The 16,494-nt window shown below is 35.0% G+C and overlaps 1 protein-coding gene across 3 annotated transcripts in view; it reads left to right on the forward strand.

The window, feature by feature from the left end:
- The window catches only part of LOC149792525 (uncharacterized), a 111,120-nt gene that overhangs the window by 70,725 nt on the left and 23,901 nt on the right, over positions 1-16,494 (forward strand). For all 3 annotated transcript variants that reach the window (XM_089971152.1, XM_089971154.1, XM_089971155.1), the window contains 2 exons: positions 10,463-10,685; positions 14,786-14,931. In XM_089971152.1, the coding sequence (XP_089827278.1) occupies positions 10,463-10,685; positions 14,786-14,931 (369 nt within the window). The remainder of the gene's footprint in view (positions 1-10,462; positions 10,686-14,785; positions 14,932-16,494) is intronic.

Below are 16,494 nucleotides of genomic sequence, written 5' to 3' on the forward strand. Positions count from 1 at the left end.
TATGTCTTATTGTGGCTTGCAAAATCCCATTAGAAGCATGAATATGTCTTATTGTGGCTTGTAAAATCATGTTAGAATCATGAATATGTCTTATTGTGGCTTGTAAAATCCCATTAGAAGCAGGAATATGTCTTATTGTGGCTTGTAAAATCCCATTAGAAGCATGAATATGTCTTCTTGTGGCTTGCAAAATCCCATTAGAAGCAGGAATATGTCTTACTGTGGCTTGCAAAATCCCATTAGAAGCAGGAATATGTCTTATTGTGGCTTGCAAAATCGCATTAGAAGCATGAATATGTCTTATTGTGGCTTGTAAAATCATGTTAGAATCATGAATATGTCTTATTGTGGCTTGCAAAATCCCATTAGAAGCAGGAATATGTCTTATTGTGGCTTGTAAAATCCCATTAGAAGCATGAATATGTCTTCTTGTGGCTTGCAAAATCCCATTAGAAGCAGGAATATGTCTTCTTGTGGCTTGCAAAATCCTATTAGAAGCAGGAATATGTCTTACTGTGGCTTGCAAAATCCCATTAGAAGCAGGAATATGTCTTATTGTGGCTTGCAGAATCCCATTAGAAGCAGGAATATGTCTTATTGTGGCTTGTGAAATCCCTTTAGAAGACAGAAAGTGTCTTATTGTGGCTTGTAAAATCCTGTTAGAATCGTGAATATGTCTTATTGTGGCTTGTAAAATCCTGTTAGAATCATGAATATGTCTTATTGTGGCTTGCAAAATCCCATTAGAAGCAAGAATATGTCTTATTGTGGCTTGCAAAATCCCAGTATAAGCATGAATATGTCTTATTGTGTCTTGTAAAATCCTGTTAGAAGCAGGAATATGTCTTATTGGGGCTTGCAAAATCCTGTTAGAATCATGAATATGTCTTATTGTGGCTTGCAAAATCCCATTAGAAGCAAGAATATGTTTTATTGTGGCTTGCAAAATCCCATTAGAAGCATGAATATGTCTTATTGTGTCTTGTAAAATCCTGTTAGAAGCAGGAATATGTCTTATTGGGGCTTGCAAAATCCCATTAAAAGCAGGAATATGTCTTATTGAGGCTTGTAAAATCCCATTAGAAGCATGAATATGTCTTCTTGTGGCTTGCAAAATCCCATTAGAAGCAGGAATATGTCTTATTGTGGCTTGCAAAATCCCATTAGAAGCAGGAATATGTCTTATTGGGGCTTGCAAAATTCCATTAGAAGCAGGAATATGTCTTATTGTGGCTTGTGAAATCCCTTTAGAAGACAGAAAGTGTCTTATTGTGGCTTGTAAAATCCTGTTAGAATCGTGAATATGTCTTATTGTGGCTTGCAAAATCCCATTAGAAGCAAGAATATGTCTTATTGTGGCTTGTAAAATCCTGTTAGAATCGTGAATATGTCTTATTGTGGCTTGAAAAATCCCTTTAGATGCAGGAATATGTCTTATTGTGGCTTGCAAAATCCCATTAGAAGCAAGAATATGTCTTATTGTGGCTTGTAAAATCCTGTTAGAATCGTGAATATGTCTTATTGTGGCTTGAAAAATCCCTTTAGATGCAGGAATATGTCTTATTTGGCTTGTAAAATTCCTTTAGAAGACAGAAAGTGTCTTACTGTGGCTTGTAAAATCCTGTTAGAATCGTGAATATGTCTTATTGTGGCTTGCAAAATCCCATTAGAAGCAAGAATATGTCTTTTTGTGGCTTGTAAAATCCCTTTAGATGCAGGAATATGTCTTATTTGGCTTGTAAAATCCCTTTAGAAGACAGAAAGTGTCTTACTGTGGCTTGTAAAATCCTGTTAGAATCGTGAATATGTCTTATTGTGGCTTGCAAAATCCCATTAGAAGCAGGAATATATCTTATTGTGGCTTGTAAAATCCCATTAGAAGCATGAATATGTCTTATTGTGGCTTGTAAAATCCTGTTAGAAGCAGGAATATGTCTTATTGTGGCTTGTAAAAAATCTCATTAAAAGCAGGAATATGTCTTATTGTGGCTTGTAAAAACTTGTTAGAAGTGGGAATACATTATCTGTTACTATTACACTGATGTACCTTTTTCTGGGACCAGTCCAGGTAAATATTTCCTTATGGTCTTTTAATATGTCTTGAGATGTGGGTAAGTATGGTCTTATAGAGACTGTCTGAGACTGTGAGATATGCACTCCACTGATTGGTATGCACTTCATGTTCTCACACAGATGGATGCCCTTTTGGTTGCTTATGGCCTGAATTCGCCAGACTTACAGGACAAGAAAGAAAGCTCTTGCTTGCACTTTTTTGTCACTAGATTATGACTCTCTCCATTCCCAGAAGAGGTTTAGGACACTTTCAATGTACGGAAGTTGTGAGCGCTGGTAATGGTGAGACAGGGGCTCATTTCACAAAATAAAAGTCACCTGCTTCAGCAAGCAGAAGGAACAAAGTTGTTCGGTGAAGTGAAGTCACCTACAGCTGGAAGCGAGTCTTGCCTTCCTGGTGTAAGGGAAATGCGGCTTTTTTCTTGTTCATTAAGACCTGTTTATGGATTGAGAGGACATTGTTCATCAGACTCAGTCCCCCCGAATAGACTGCATTAATTATAGACCTCATGATTAAACGTCATCCTGTCACCACGTATCAGACAATCATCACCAGTTAAGGCTGTTAGAACCAGTCACCTGTTGGCAGCTGTCACCATCTTTGCATCATGTAATAGGGATCCCTGGCCAAGTCATACCAAAGACTTACAAAAATGGTACTAACAGCTGCCTCGCTTGGCGCTCAGCATCAAGAGGTTAGTGTTAGGACTGGTTGGCCTGGTGTCAAGATAATGTGACTGGGTGGTACATCATGCTACATGTCTGTGGCATGATGCCCCAGTGCTAGACATCACTATAAACTGCCACGTTGCATATATCATAGTGATATGACTGAAAAATTGTTAAAACTACGTTAAAAATCCAAATCACATCACATATCATGTGATAGGAGATCTGACCATGTATTGCTGGTTCAGGAATAGAGGTGTGTGGTATTATCAGTATACCAGTTTACGGTGGTATTTGTGTCCAGTGGTACATACCACTGTACTTTTTCACTGTACGAGTACATTGGTAGTTCCCGTCAGTGAGGAATGTATGGTGACTTTAAATGATATTAACATTTTGTTTTCCTTATTAATGTCAAAATAGTTCAATAAATTAATTTTCTTTTTACAGACTAGTTGTATCTGTCACAAATTAATAGTGACTATTACAAATATAATTTTATTACATGTTTGGCTGATCTGGTGTGTGATACAGATGTTCTGTCTGTGCTTCTGTATCACACACCTAATATTTCTGTATCACACACCCAGCCTGGAACTACTTTTATGACTTGAAATATTAAATAATAGTCCCTTGCAAAAAATCTGCAATGATTTATTGCTATAGATTTTAAATTATTCAAAAACTTCCAACACAAGTTTTTAAATTTAAGGAATGCAGTCATATTGGGTGAGAATAGATACTTTTGCCATTGGGATAATTGGAGAGTACAGATAGTAGTGACAACTGGTTTATGTGCATTTCACCATATCAGGGCTGAAAAATTCGAGAAAATTAGAGTTAGTTCAGGTGGGCAATAATATCTTGGACAGAATGTGTTCTCAGATGAAGATCCATATTGAAGGAGAGAGGGAGAGAGAGAGAGAGAGCATGAGCATGGTTAGAAATGCACCATGTTTGAAGAAAACTTGACCCCATGTTTAATTCCCAAAAGACTATTTATGATGTAAATCATCTAAAATACCAAATGTAGCTAAAGTCCATTTCAGCATCAGTTTCAAAATTATGGTCTATGGAATATTTTTTTAAGGAGTAAGTTTAAGTGAAGTGATTGACAGTTTGTCTAGTGAAATTGCCGAGGAATTGAATTTGGGTATATTATGTTTATAGTTATTTTTTATAGCCATGGAGACATTTGTCATTCTTAGTATTAAATGTTTATAAATTTGATACAGGGTGCTGTATTTCCACTGGTTACCAAGCAAAATTTGATTGTTGTGTATTTTCATTAAATCAATCTGTGATATTTAGGGTTATTTCTTCTTTTATCCAGGTTTTTTTGTTTTTGTTTTTGTTTTTATGCTTAAACCTTGAAGAGAAATTCATCTTGTTTTGCTGTGATACAGAGACAGTGCATTTTGTAGAATTTTCTCTCACCTGACCATGATGCAAAGTGATTTTTTGGTATGGCCCTGCATCTGTCATGTGACATGCATATGTTGTGTGTCATGCATCTGTCATGTGTCATGTATCTGTTAACAGTTGCTGCTTTTAGCTGTCTTTCAAAACTAATGGACCAGTTTCATCTGAAATTAGCAAAGGTAAGTCTGGTATGAAATCGTTTCAAATTTAGTATAAAATATGGCTGATGAATCAGAACCAGAATTTGACAGAAGGCATCACAGCATGAAGCATTTTTAAGTTTATGCAAGTAAATCCACTATCAAATAATGCCACAATTACTAAAAATAGGAAGTCTTCAAATAAATTTTTCTCAAAATTCACTGAATTTGACCAAATCTGACATAAAGTATTATGGCACAAAGGCCTTTCAAATTTATACTAGTCTGATATCATTCTGGCACAAAGGCCTTTCAAATTTATACTAATCTGATATCATTCTGGCACAAAGCCTTTCAAATTTATACTAGCCTGATTGCATTCTGGCACAAAGGCCTTTCAAATTTATACTAATATGATTGCATTCTGGCACAAAGGCCTTTCAAATTTATGCTATTATGATGCATTCTGGCACAAAGGCCTTTCAAATTTATACTAGTCTGATTGCATTCTGGCACAAAGGCCTTTCAAATTTGCACTAATCTGATAGCATTCTGGCACAAAGGCCTTTCAGATTTACACAGATTTATACTAATCTGAAACCATCCTGGCACAAAGGTCTTTCAAATTGACACTAATCTGATAGCATTCTGGCACAAAGGCCTTTCAAATTTATACTAATCTGATAGCATTCTGGCACAAAGACCTTTCAAATTTATAGTATTATGGCACAAAGGCCTTTCAAATTTGTAGTATTCTGGCACAAAGGCCTTTCACATTTATGCTAATTTGACAGCATTCTTTCACAAAGATCTTTCAAATTTATTCTGATTTGATAGCATTCTGACACAAAGACCTTTCAAATTTATATTAATTTGACAGCATTCTGGCACAAAGATCTTTTAAATGTATACTAGTTTGATAGCATTATGGTGCAAAGGCTTTTAAAGTCTTAATAAAGGATGCTAAAAAGAAATTTTCCAGATTTAAGAAATGACTTTTGTCATGAAAGCCTTTACATTTAATATAAATGATCCTTTCATTCAGTCTGCAATTATTGACAGAAAGCATTCTAGCTCAAGGCCTTTCATTTGGTCTGCCATCTTTGACAGCATTCTAGCTCAAAGGCCTTTCATTTGGTCTGCCATCTTTGACAGCATTCTAGCTCAAAGGCCTTTCAGTTGGTCTGCCATATTTGACAGAAAGCATTCTAGTTCAAAGGCCTTTCATTCGGTCTGCAGTTATTGACAGAAAGCATTCTAGCTCAAGGCCTTTCATTTGATCTGCCATCTTTGACAGAAAGCATTCTATCTCAAGGCCTTTAATTCAGTCTGCAGTCATTGACAGAAAGCATTCTAGTTCAAAGGCCTTTCATTTGGTCTGCCATCTTTGACAAAGCATTCTAGTTCAAAGGCCTTTCATTTGGTCTGCCATGTTTGACAGAAAGCGTTCTAGTTCAAAGGCATTTCATTTGGTCTGCCATATTTGACAGAAAGTGTTCTAGTTAAAAGCCCTTTCATTCAGTCTGCAATCATTGACAAAAAGCATTCTAGTTCAAAGACTTTTCATTTAGTCCGCTATCATATATGGCCTATTTTAATAAATAGAGAAGAAAAAAACTTTCAATGACTTTATGTCAAAAATGGCTCAGCACAATTTAAACATATTTGATAAAAAGCATTCTGTCGTAGATGTGTTTCAATATTGAACAAATAAATTCTAGTGGGCAATCAAATATATGTCAGGATATTACATTAGAAAACCTTTGAACAGTTGTTTTCATAGCATGTGCTATATTTAGAATTGGAAGAAATTTCTATTGAAAGCATCCTGCTGACACAGATTTCTTGCATTTAGTTACTAGTTAGATGTCAGCCAGGTGAGTGATCTAAAACCCACTTGTGTTTCTTCTTTTTATAATGCAGTGGCTTCAAATGCAACTAGTACTACATGTAGTTATTAAAAGAAATTATGAAGGGTTGTATGCTGGTCTGCTACAGTCAGAATGACATTTTAGTGGATCCATTCAAATTTGTATTCGAAGGGGGCCATAGAATTAAGTTCTTAAGAGATGTTTGCTAAACAACTGTTTCTGGATAGATAACAATACCCCTTTTGAACCCGTGACCAACATTTATCCATTGTACATTAATTGTTCAATCAAACCTATGATAATGGGTTGAATGTGACTGTCAATTAAATGTGTTGGGTGGGTTTAATGTCAATCAAATGTGTGATAATGTGGGTTGAATGTCAATCAAATGTGTGATAATGTTGGTTGAATGTCAGTCAAATATGTGATAATGTGGGTTGAATGTCAATCAAATGTGTGATAATGTGGGTTGAATGTCAATCAAATGTGTGATAATGTGGGTTGAATGTCAATCAAATGTGTGATAATGTGGGTTGAATGTCAATCAAATGTGTGATAATGTGGGTTGAATGTCAATCAAATGTGTGATAATGTGGGTTGAATGTCAATCAAATGTGTGATAATGTGGGTTGAATGTCAATCAAATGTGTGATTATGTGGGTTGAATGTCAATCAAATGTTTGATAATATGGGTTGAAAGAATCAAGATGAAGCTTAATATTAAATATATTTCTTTCCATTTCAAAACATTCTTTTTTAACAAAATGAAATGCTGAAAAACCTTAACATGCAAAAATAAACTTAATTTTTCCATAAACTGGCATTTTATTTTCTTTATTCCCCCACCATCCCACCCCTGTTGCCCACATTCATCCATTAATTGGTTTTTTGAAGTTCATACAAATGCTATGTTCTTCTTTGAAATTGTGCTAAATTTGAAAATTTACCCAAGAAATCATTTGCTGGGTTTTAATTCTCCTCTTGTTCCACCATCTTTTTTCCTGTTCACTCCAGCATCAGAGATGACATGAGATTTCAGCCTGAGAACATGTTTATGAATGATTGATAAGGGCTGAGAATTTGACAAGACAACATCCAAATGTCAAGAAAGGTCTCAGTTCCTCTTAAAAGAAAATTCATGGCAAAACTCAGTTTCAGATTTTTAGAATCATATTTGTCAAGAAATACTGATAATAAAAAATAATTGAGATAAAATCATATATGTTAAATGTAATAAACAACACATATTGTTTTTTTGTCACAAAAATCTTGAAATATATTTTAAAAACTGTATTGTGCGAATGTTTAATGTGTCCCCCATCTTCTTGTTTTGGGGGACACAACATTTTAAAGGGAAAAAGGAAAATTGTAGTACATACTACTAGTACAAACAAACTGATGATCATAATTTCACACTGATGTTATCACTGGCATTGAAAAAATCAGAACTGCTATCTAACTCGTTTGAGTAGGTGATTGACTCTGTTTTTATCCTTGTAGACCTTTGCTTTGATGGTGAAGAAAATCCTTCTAGCCTGCTATTTTTTTAAAACTAAATAATTATAACCAATAACATGTTGAAATATATTCCCAAGATTTTTTCCAGATTCCTTTTTGGGGGAAATTCTATGATGATGAAATTAGACTCTTGTAAGGGAAGATGAAGGGTTAGACCTGAGCAAACCAATTGTTATTTTTTTCACCCACAGGCATCAAGCCTATTGTTACAAGTATACATATATAAATTATTGATAATCTTATTTGCTTTGATAGGATTGTGACATTAACTTTATTGCCTACATTGTACTGTGATATTTTCCTTTTACTTACATTATTTGAATAAACATTTTATCATGTACTCAAGTAACTCATGAAAACTGTAACTTGTTGTTTAAATATCTGGTTAACCTGAAATGAACTGCACATAAAACTTTTCCATTCTGTATCATGCTGTAGTGTAACTTTAGTGTTCACTGAATACTACCAGGAAATATTATAATAAATACTCCTGTTTTCTTCATTACTTTTCTTTTCAAATTAATATATCCTTAATTAAATCACAAATGATATATTGGCATAAATTTAATTTCATCTGTCATTAATAACTTTAACCTAGAAAATACTCTAGCGGCATTTGAAAGCTTTACATGGCCACTTAGTTGACAACCACCTCAAATGTTTTTATTTCCCGATATAGTATTTTAAAATGGTTATTCCTTGCCATCTTACAGTTTTTTCACCTTTAGTGCTAATGCCAACATGAAAGTCATGCCTATGGGGGTGCTTGTGGTCATATTTTTGGGCAACGTAGGACAGAATTTGCAAAAAAACCCAGCTATCCCATGCTCAGGTTGCAAAGCTGTGATCGCATAAACGTAGCTGCTTTTGCATGATATGTACACCCTATCATACTTAACATAATGAAACTTAGCCAGGAAATGCACTGCATAAGTATGTCACTATGGCATATATGTCTTGCTTCTTGATTTGGTTAAATGTTGCTAATATCTGTTTATGCTAAGATCATGAAACTTTAATAAAGAAATGCATCTCTATTAGTATTACATTCTTATAACAAAGGACACAGTGACCTATATTTTACCACTTACTGGCTTTGGTTATGATTTTGCATTTAATTAATGACTACATAGGATTTGGCATGCTATACGTGTACTACATAGAATCATGAGACAGGGTGAGGGAATGCCCCTCTATAACTACTATACCCATACTACAAAATGAGGTCTTTGTGACCATTATTTCATTCTTCAGTGACCTTTTTCAGATTTATGTTTTAAGTTCATTTCTTGGATACTATTCATGTTAGAGCCATGAAGCTTGAGAATTGGGTGCATCTTCATTAGCACTACACCCTTAAAACCAAAAGAGGTCATTGTGACTAATGTATTTGATGCTTCAGTAACATAGTTTAAGCATTAAGCTCATAACAAGATTTTTGCATACTCGATGCTGCTTAACCTAAATCAAAGCCCCTTTCTGACCAATGCATTTGAATGTAGGAATAAATATTTTTTATTTAGTGGTAATTGTTCCATATTAATGAATATATATTTTATATTATGATATGCTACCATTTAACTGGTATTGTACATGTGAATGACTAGGTTTTAGATGAGTAGGCTGCATGTATTTCATGTGAGGCCTCAGTTGTAGTGGCTGATCAAGGTAATTATTGATGTGTGAGTTGTAATAGTGATCACACTGGCAGTTATTCCAGGGTTATATGTGAGTTGTGTTTGTAATAGTCATCACACTGGCAGTTATTCCAGGGGTTGTATAGAGCCTGTAACTTCCACAGAGTAAAATATGGCTTCTAGGGACGAACATTGATAATAGATTTTAAGCTTTAATCAGATTGTATGAACACAAAATTAATTCCTGTGTGATAATGTTAACAATAGCTGCTGAAGACTTCTAAATCTTTATAAAAGCAAGCTATGTTAATGGTGGTCCTGGTTTAAATAAGGCCTAGGAATAAAAGATAACATCATCATTGGAGACTCAGACCCGTGACCCTTGCCTTTAGACCAAAGGTCTAATCTACTCAGCTATCAGTTATTATGCACACAAGAGGGCAAAATTATACACTGTTTTTAGGTGCCTTTTACACTGGTTTAGATATGTTGGGGCTTGAATATGATGTTTGCATCTGTTGATGAATTTGTTATTATTTAAATTAGTTATACTTATTCAACAAACAGACTGCCTACAGGCACTGAGATGTAGAATGTGCTTGTTTTAAGAGGCATCAAAGTGGCCTAGTGGCTGGCATGCTGCACACATGATGAGTGCACATTCTGGAGGTCATAAAGGGTGACTAATTGAGGAAGGGACCATGGTGGCTCAGTGAGTAGCATGCTAGACTTGTGACTGATGTTCAACTCCTACCATTAGATCAGCTGAGATTGACTAGCATAGTGTGTCTATGGGCAAGGAACTATACTCCAATTGCGGGGACGTCAAATAACTAAGTTGTGTTGCCATGTCATTAAATATAAAACTAAACTAAATCAATCCGACACTTGGATTATGGTAACTGACACATTTTAATGGGCAAGGGCTGTGTAGGATAGAATTGATCTTGACTTTGCTTTTGAAGTAGATTCTGTGTACGGCTACACAAAGATTACTTCTATATAAAAATAGGGCATCTTTTTAAGAGTCATATATCAGTTCCTGTCGAGATGTCAATTTCCTGTTGTATCAGTAATACCATTATCCTCACAAACCATCATCAACATTCGTTAATTTTTATTTTTTCTCCAGGCACGTCAACAAAAACAGAACTATCGCTACCTCAAGGGGGAAGTCAGCAAATCCCAGAAGATGGTGTATGTAACAAAGGCTGGTTTTTTCCGTCCTCGACCTGTAACGGCCCCTGACCTCAGTCGCTATCATCGACAGGAAGAATTGGTGCCAGAGGAAGTGACAGCTGAGACTGCATATCATACTGTTCAGAAAATGTTGAAATCTATCAGTGACAAGAAAGGCATGTGATTTTGTCTCAGCTGCATTAGCAGATTATGAGACATAGGCATTGCTTTTACAATGGCATTAACACATCATGACACATAGGCATAACATTTACAAATGCATTATTAGCAGATTATGACACCCAGGCATCACCTTTACAATGGCAGTAACAGATTATGACACACTTTTACAATGGCATTATCAGATTATACCACATGGGCATAACCTTTACAATGGCATTAACGATTATGACACATTGGCATTACTTTTACAATGGCATCAACAGATTATGACACATATGCATCTTTTTTACAATGGCATTAACAGATTATGATACATATGCATCTTTTTTTACAATGGTATCAAAAGATTATGACACATATGCATCTTTTTTACAATGGCATTAAGAGATTATGACACATAGGCATCATTTTTTTACAATGGCATTAACAGATTATGACACAGGCATAACTTTTACAATGGCTTTAGCAGATTATGACACATAGGCATCACTTTTACAATAGCATTAACAGATTATGACACAGGCATAACTTTTATAGTGGCATTAGCAGGTCATGACACACAGGCATAACTTTTACAATGGCATTAGTAGATTGTGACACATAAGCATCACTTTTAGCAGATTATGACAAATAGGCATCAGTTTTACAATGGCATTAGCAGATTATGATACACAGGGATAACTTTTACAATGGTATAAGCATCATCAGCATTAAGATTATGTGTTAAAAGTTTTGACTGAAAGTTTTGAAAAGTCTGAAGCAGTAAGTAAACATCATCATTGGGCACAGGTGAAATACCACTCTGTGTAATGTTATTTATATTTAAATTGCATTGTTTGTTAGTTAGTTTTTAAAAAATATTTTTATATTTTCATTATATGCTGTGAATAATTATATTTTGAATTTGACCTTGTCCAAAATCAAGTTCATTTTCTACCTGACCTTAATTATTGATTTTAGTTTTGTAGTAAACAATTTTGGAATTCCCCATGAATTGCCAAACTGTCTACCTGTTGTTTGCTGCATTTTATTTATAATTTTAGTAATAGCCTTTAATTATAACTAAGATTTTTTTTCTAAACATTATGAACCTTCCAGCAGGAAACTTTCCATTAGGTAATAGTTCTAATTAGACAATGTTAATTGTGACCTGAGGTCAGGTAGAGGACATTTAATTATTTGTTCATTCAATAAGATCTAGAGGCAGAATCAGATATATTATTATTCTTGTGTCCAGTAGTTTATTTAGGCTGGAATTGTATTTAATCAAATTATTTATTTACTGGAAATACAAAGTGTTTTTCAAAAATAACATTCTTGGAAATAGAGACTTGAATTTATACTGTAATTTCAAATGAGGAGAACCACTGCTGAGTCTGCCATTATGTTACTGCAAAGCACCGTAAACAAACTGAAACTTACACTGGAAAGTGAAATGTCTGAAGCTAGATGTTTGATGCCTGGTGTATTTTGCAATATAAATGGGGGGCCACAAATGGGTATGTGAGAAAGCTTGCCAGTAGCTTCTCATGGGTTGGTGGTTATTTCTGGGGGTTTTCTGTGGTTCTTCCTCCACCATTAATACTGGCCGCCATGTATAGCCTATCGTATGCTGAAAAATGGCGTTAAACTCTACAACAACAGCAACAACAAAGCATATAAATGAATGGACTGACATGTCATGTACGGTGACATTTACAACTAATTAATCTCATCAAAAACATTAGATGGAAAAGAAATGGAGAACTTTAAAAGCTTACAGAGTTATAACTACTTCCAGAGTGGAAATGTGGATACAGTTTTGCACAATACATCAAACTTGGAGAATAAACTTATCATGAAACGAAAAATACGCTTATCACAATCAGTAAATGAAGTAAAGGAAGCTTACATTATTTGTATCATGGAAGGGGTTGTTGAGAATGGGTGGTGCACATGTATGGCAGGGAAAGGACAGTCATGCAGTCATGTGGGTGCTTTTGTTGTGGAAAATTAAACATGCTGTGAGAAATAATCTTACTGGGGTCAGTTGTACTGATAAGACAGTTAAATGGAAACAGGTATGAAGAGAAATGATAAACGAAAGTCCTTGCAAATATTAAATTCAAAAAGCCCCAAATTGGTGACAGCCTTATTAAAGATGACACAGATGTAGTGCCTGTTGCCCGAAACACACGATGTGTTTGACAAAGGCAGAATTTAAAACCGCTGTTGACAATTCATGACTTAAAGCTTTATTTCAAATTAAAGGAACAACAATGAACAAAACGTTTCACAAGTGAACCTTCGATCTGTACAGGTGATACATCTCTTCATTATCATAACAGTCATGAAAATTTATCTTCTTGTGGGAAATGTTAAACATTTTTTCAAAGTATGTACAGCTGGATTCAGATCATATTAATAAACTGCAAAAAAATGAAAGGGTCAGTCAGTGTAAATGTTTTTGTGGAGAGACTCTAGAAAATTGAGATTACAGTTAGCAATGCACAGAAAGTACCCATTAAAGAGACAGCTGATTGCATCAATTTCATAAGGGATCATTTACATTCAAAATATATTGACAGCAAATTTACAAAACATGGGAAGGACAGTGAGGTTAAAGCAAAACAATTTTGAAATATTCTCAGTGACTGCAGATTGTATGTGTCAGTGAAGGAGAAATGGTTTTGTTCAAGTTCTGATTGCGATTTTAAATTGAGATACTCTGCTAGAAATCAGAAGTCCATTTCCTAATTCTATAAGGACAGTGTTAAAGCAACTCTTTGCTAGTGGCAAATATAATATAAAGAGTGAAAATTAAAATGTTGTATTAAAAGTTCCAGGAGGCAAATGATTTTATTTACAGAGTTCAATTAACTGTTTTGCACAGGGTTGAGAAAGTGAAAACTTTTTATCAGGCATAATGAAAATGACCACAAGTTTGTAGATGTTCAGTATGACGATCACTTTGTGAAAAATCAAATATTGCGCCTTCGTGAATTTTATTACAAGAAGATGAATTAAACATGTGCATTCATTGTGGATTTGTTTGTGTTTCACACAAGGAATCTTTCTATTTTTCTTGAGTTGTTGGTACATCCATGGACTGCACAGGAAGTTCCACCACCTTTTTTATACTTTGCTTTTATATCCATCATAAAATCATCAATACATGTACAATCGAGAAACACTCAATGTAAACAAAAAGCAGCTGATACTACAACAGACGAATTTGCAATAGTGTAACGGCTGATGTACCACATAACAGAGAATAACAGTGCCCATGAGAATTGGCTCAGTGCCAGATAAACCTGTAAATATTCTTGGATTGTATTTTTGTGATCCAGCATAAGGACTTGGCACATCACCACTACACATGCTACCACAGAGACATCAACACTTCCAGCATTGGATATAATTTGGATTTCCAATCAAGTTTATTAGAGCTTTACTCATTATGACTTGAGTCTGTAATTCTAGGAATATTTGGTATTTAATTTGTAATACTGTAATTTAAAAAGAAAAATATATTTTCACTGTGTATTATAGGGAAATAAATTATTTGTTGAATTGTACAAAGCTTGTTGCTTCTCACTCATCACTGTTACTTATTTTAAGACCATAGAGTTGTAATAGTACCGTTAGTTGAGATGGTCATCCGTGTACCTCTAGATGAGATAGAGCTCCTGAAGATCAATTTATGAAACTTAAAAGGTTTTTAAAAAAGTATCTGCCATTTATGGATGTAATGTCTGTAAAATAGGCAGAATGAATACAATTTGTTTCTAAGGACCAGACATTTTGTTAGAAGTTTATGCTACCATATATACTTACTAATAAGCCTGGGTCTTTGCAGTTGGCCTTATAAGCAAGTATATACTGTAATTGTACTGAATAAACTTTGTCCCAGACTTTCTCTGTCAAATGATACAATAACTCTGAAGTTCTCTGTGAAGAAACAAAATAATTACAAAAACATTTGGACAGTATCATTATCAAAATGCAGTGAAGACTTGAGAACAGTCTATGCTATTAGGTGGGTCTAGGTTCAAGCCTTGTCTGCAGCAGACGTTTCTTCTGTGTGATGAGCTAATCCAGTCTTATTTTTCAGGAGGTCCTCAGCCAGCAGTGGACTTGTCAGATAAACCTCTTCCAGAACCATACATCAGGGAGGTTAAACCAAGGATTGTCAGTGATACGGATCTTGAAGATGTCGGAAGGAAGTGGGATAATTTACTCTTTGATGTCGGAACACTGGTATGTGAATCAGTTGTTATGTCTGCAGTTCATATTTCATTGCAAGCAACTTGGCCGACATGATCTGAAATTTCTTTTCATCTATCTGTCTGTCCATTCTGCATCAAGATTTGGTTAAAATCGTTTTAGTTCACCTGGCTGTAAGACAGTTAGCTTTTGAAACCGGCTTGTGTCCAGTGTGTGTAACTTTTCAACACATGTCATTTTAAACCTCATCTCGACCACCAGACCAGTTTCAACTATATTTTGCACAAAGCATTGCCATGGAGGGATTTCAAGTTTAAACAAATGATGCCAATATGGCAGACACTATAGAAGCAGCTTTAAATGACCTTTCAAGATCTGCTGAACAGACATTTACCAAATTTGATGAAAGTGTTACATTATAAAGGTCTTTAAATTTTGTACAAAATATTGCCAATCTTCCATTAAATATGACCATTGCCCCCCTCCTCAAATTGAGGTAGAAAACCCTTTAACACATTAACCCCTAGCGACGACTTTACGGGGCAGGAGGTAGTAGCCTACTGCCAAGGTCTGTAGTGTCATGGTCATGCATGATACACTAAAGTGGGTGGTATTATAGAAATGTAGACAAATGTAGCTCTACAATGATACTAAATAATCTGGAATATCTAGTTGCACTACCAAATTCAGATAGAAAACATCATTTTTGGGCCCGACTTTTTTAACGCAAAAATTGCTCGTGGTCAGAATCCCATTTTGTTCTGGATTTTAGACTTTTTGGTCTCAGATCTAAGGCAAACCGATATGAACTGCAAACAGATAGATGAGCCTTTGCAAAAAGTAGGATAAGATGGGCATTTGGAATAAAAAATGGTCTCCATACAAAAATAATGGCTCCGTTTAGCAACAAAAAAAAAAAAAGAAAATAAAAAGAAGTCCAACTTTTACCCTTCTGCTCATGCGCGAGTCAAATAGCCAACAAAAATTGATGTTTCTAACACAACTAGGCAGTATGTTATTGAAAGATGACCGGGGATTTGGTGTTTTCAAGTCTATTCAGAAATAGCTTTCAAAATGTATTTCCTACTTGATTTTCAGGCAAAAATGGCAAAAAGCTCCAGGGGTTAATGTATTAAACAGTCCATTTTGATGACATCACAAAATTTGAATATTCCTTGCATATTTAATCACTTGTGCATCGACATTGCACATAAATTACAAATTTAGCAATTCCCAGACGAATTGTAAAAAAAATAAAAAATTCTTGTTAACACATTAACCCCTAGCGACGACTTTATGGGGCAGGAAGTAGTAGCCTACAGCCGAGCTCTGTAGCATCATGGTCATGCATGATACACTAAAGTGGGTGGTATTATAGAAAGGTAGACAGATGTAGCTCTACAATAATACCAAATAATCTGAAATATCTAGTTGCACTACAAAATACAGATAGAAAAACCTCATTTTTTGGACCCGAGTTTTTTTACGCAAAATTTGCCCGTGGTCGGAATCCCATTTTGTGTCTGGATTTTAGACTTTTTGGTCTCACATCTAAGGCAAACCAGTATGAACTGCAAACAGACAGATGAGCCTTTG

This window comes from Sinohyriopsis cumingii, chromosome 9 (genome assembly GCF_028554795.1).
Source record: "Sinohyriopsis cumingii isolate HCF-2022 chromosome 9, ASM2855479v2, whole genome shotgun sequence".
NCBI lineage: Eukaryota > Metazoa > Mollusca > Bivalvia > Unionida > Unionidae > Sinohyriopsis > Sinohyriopsis cumingii.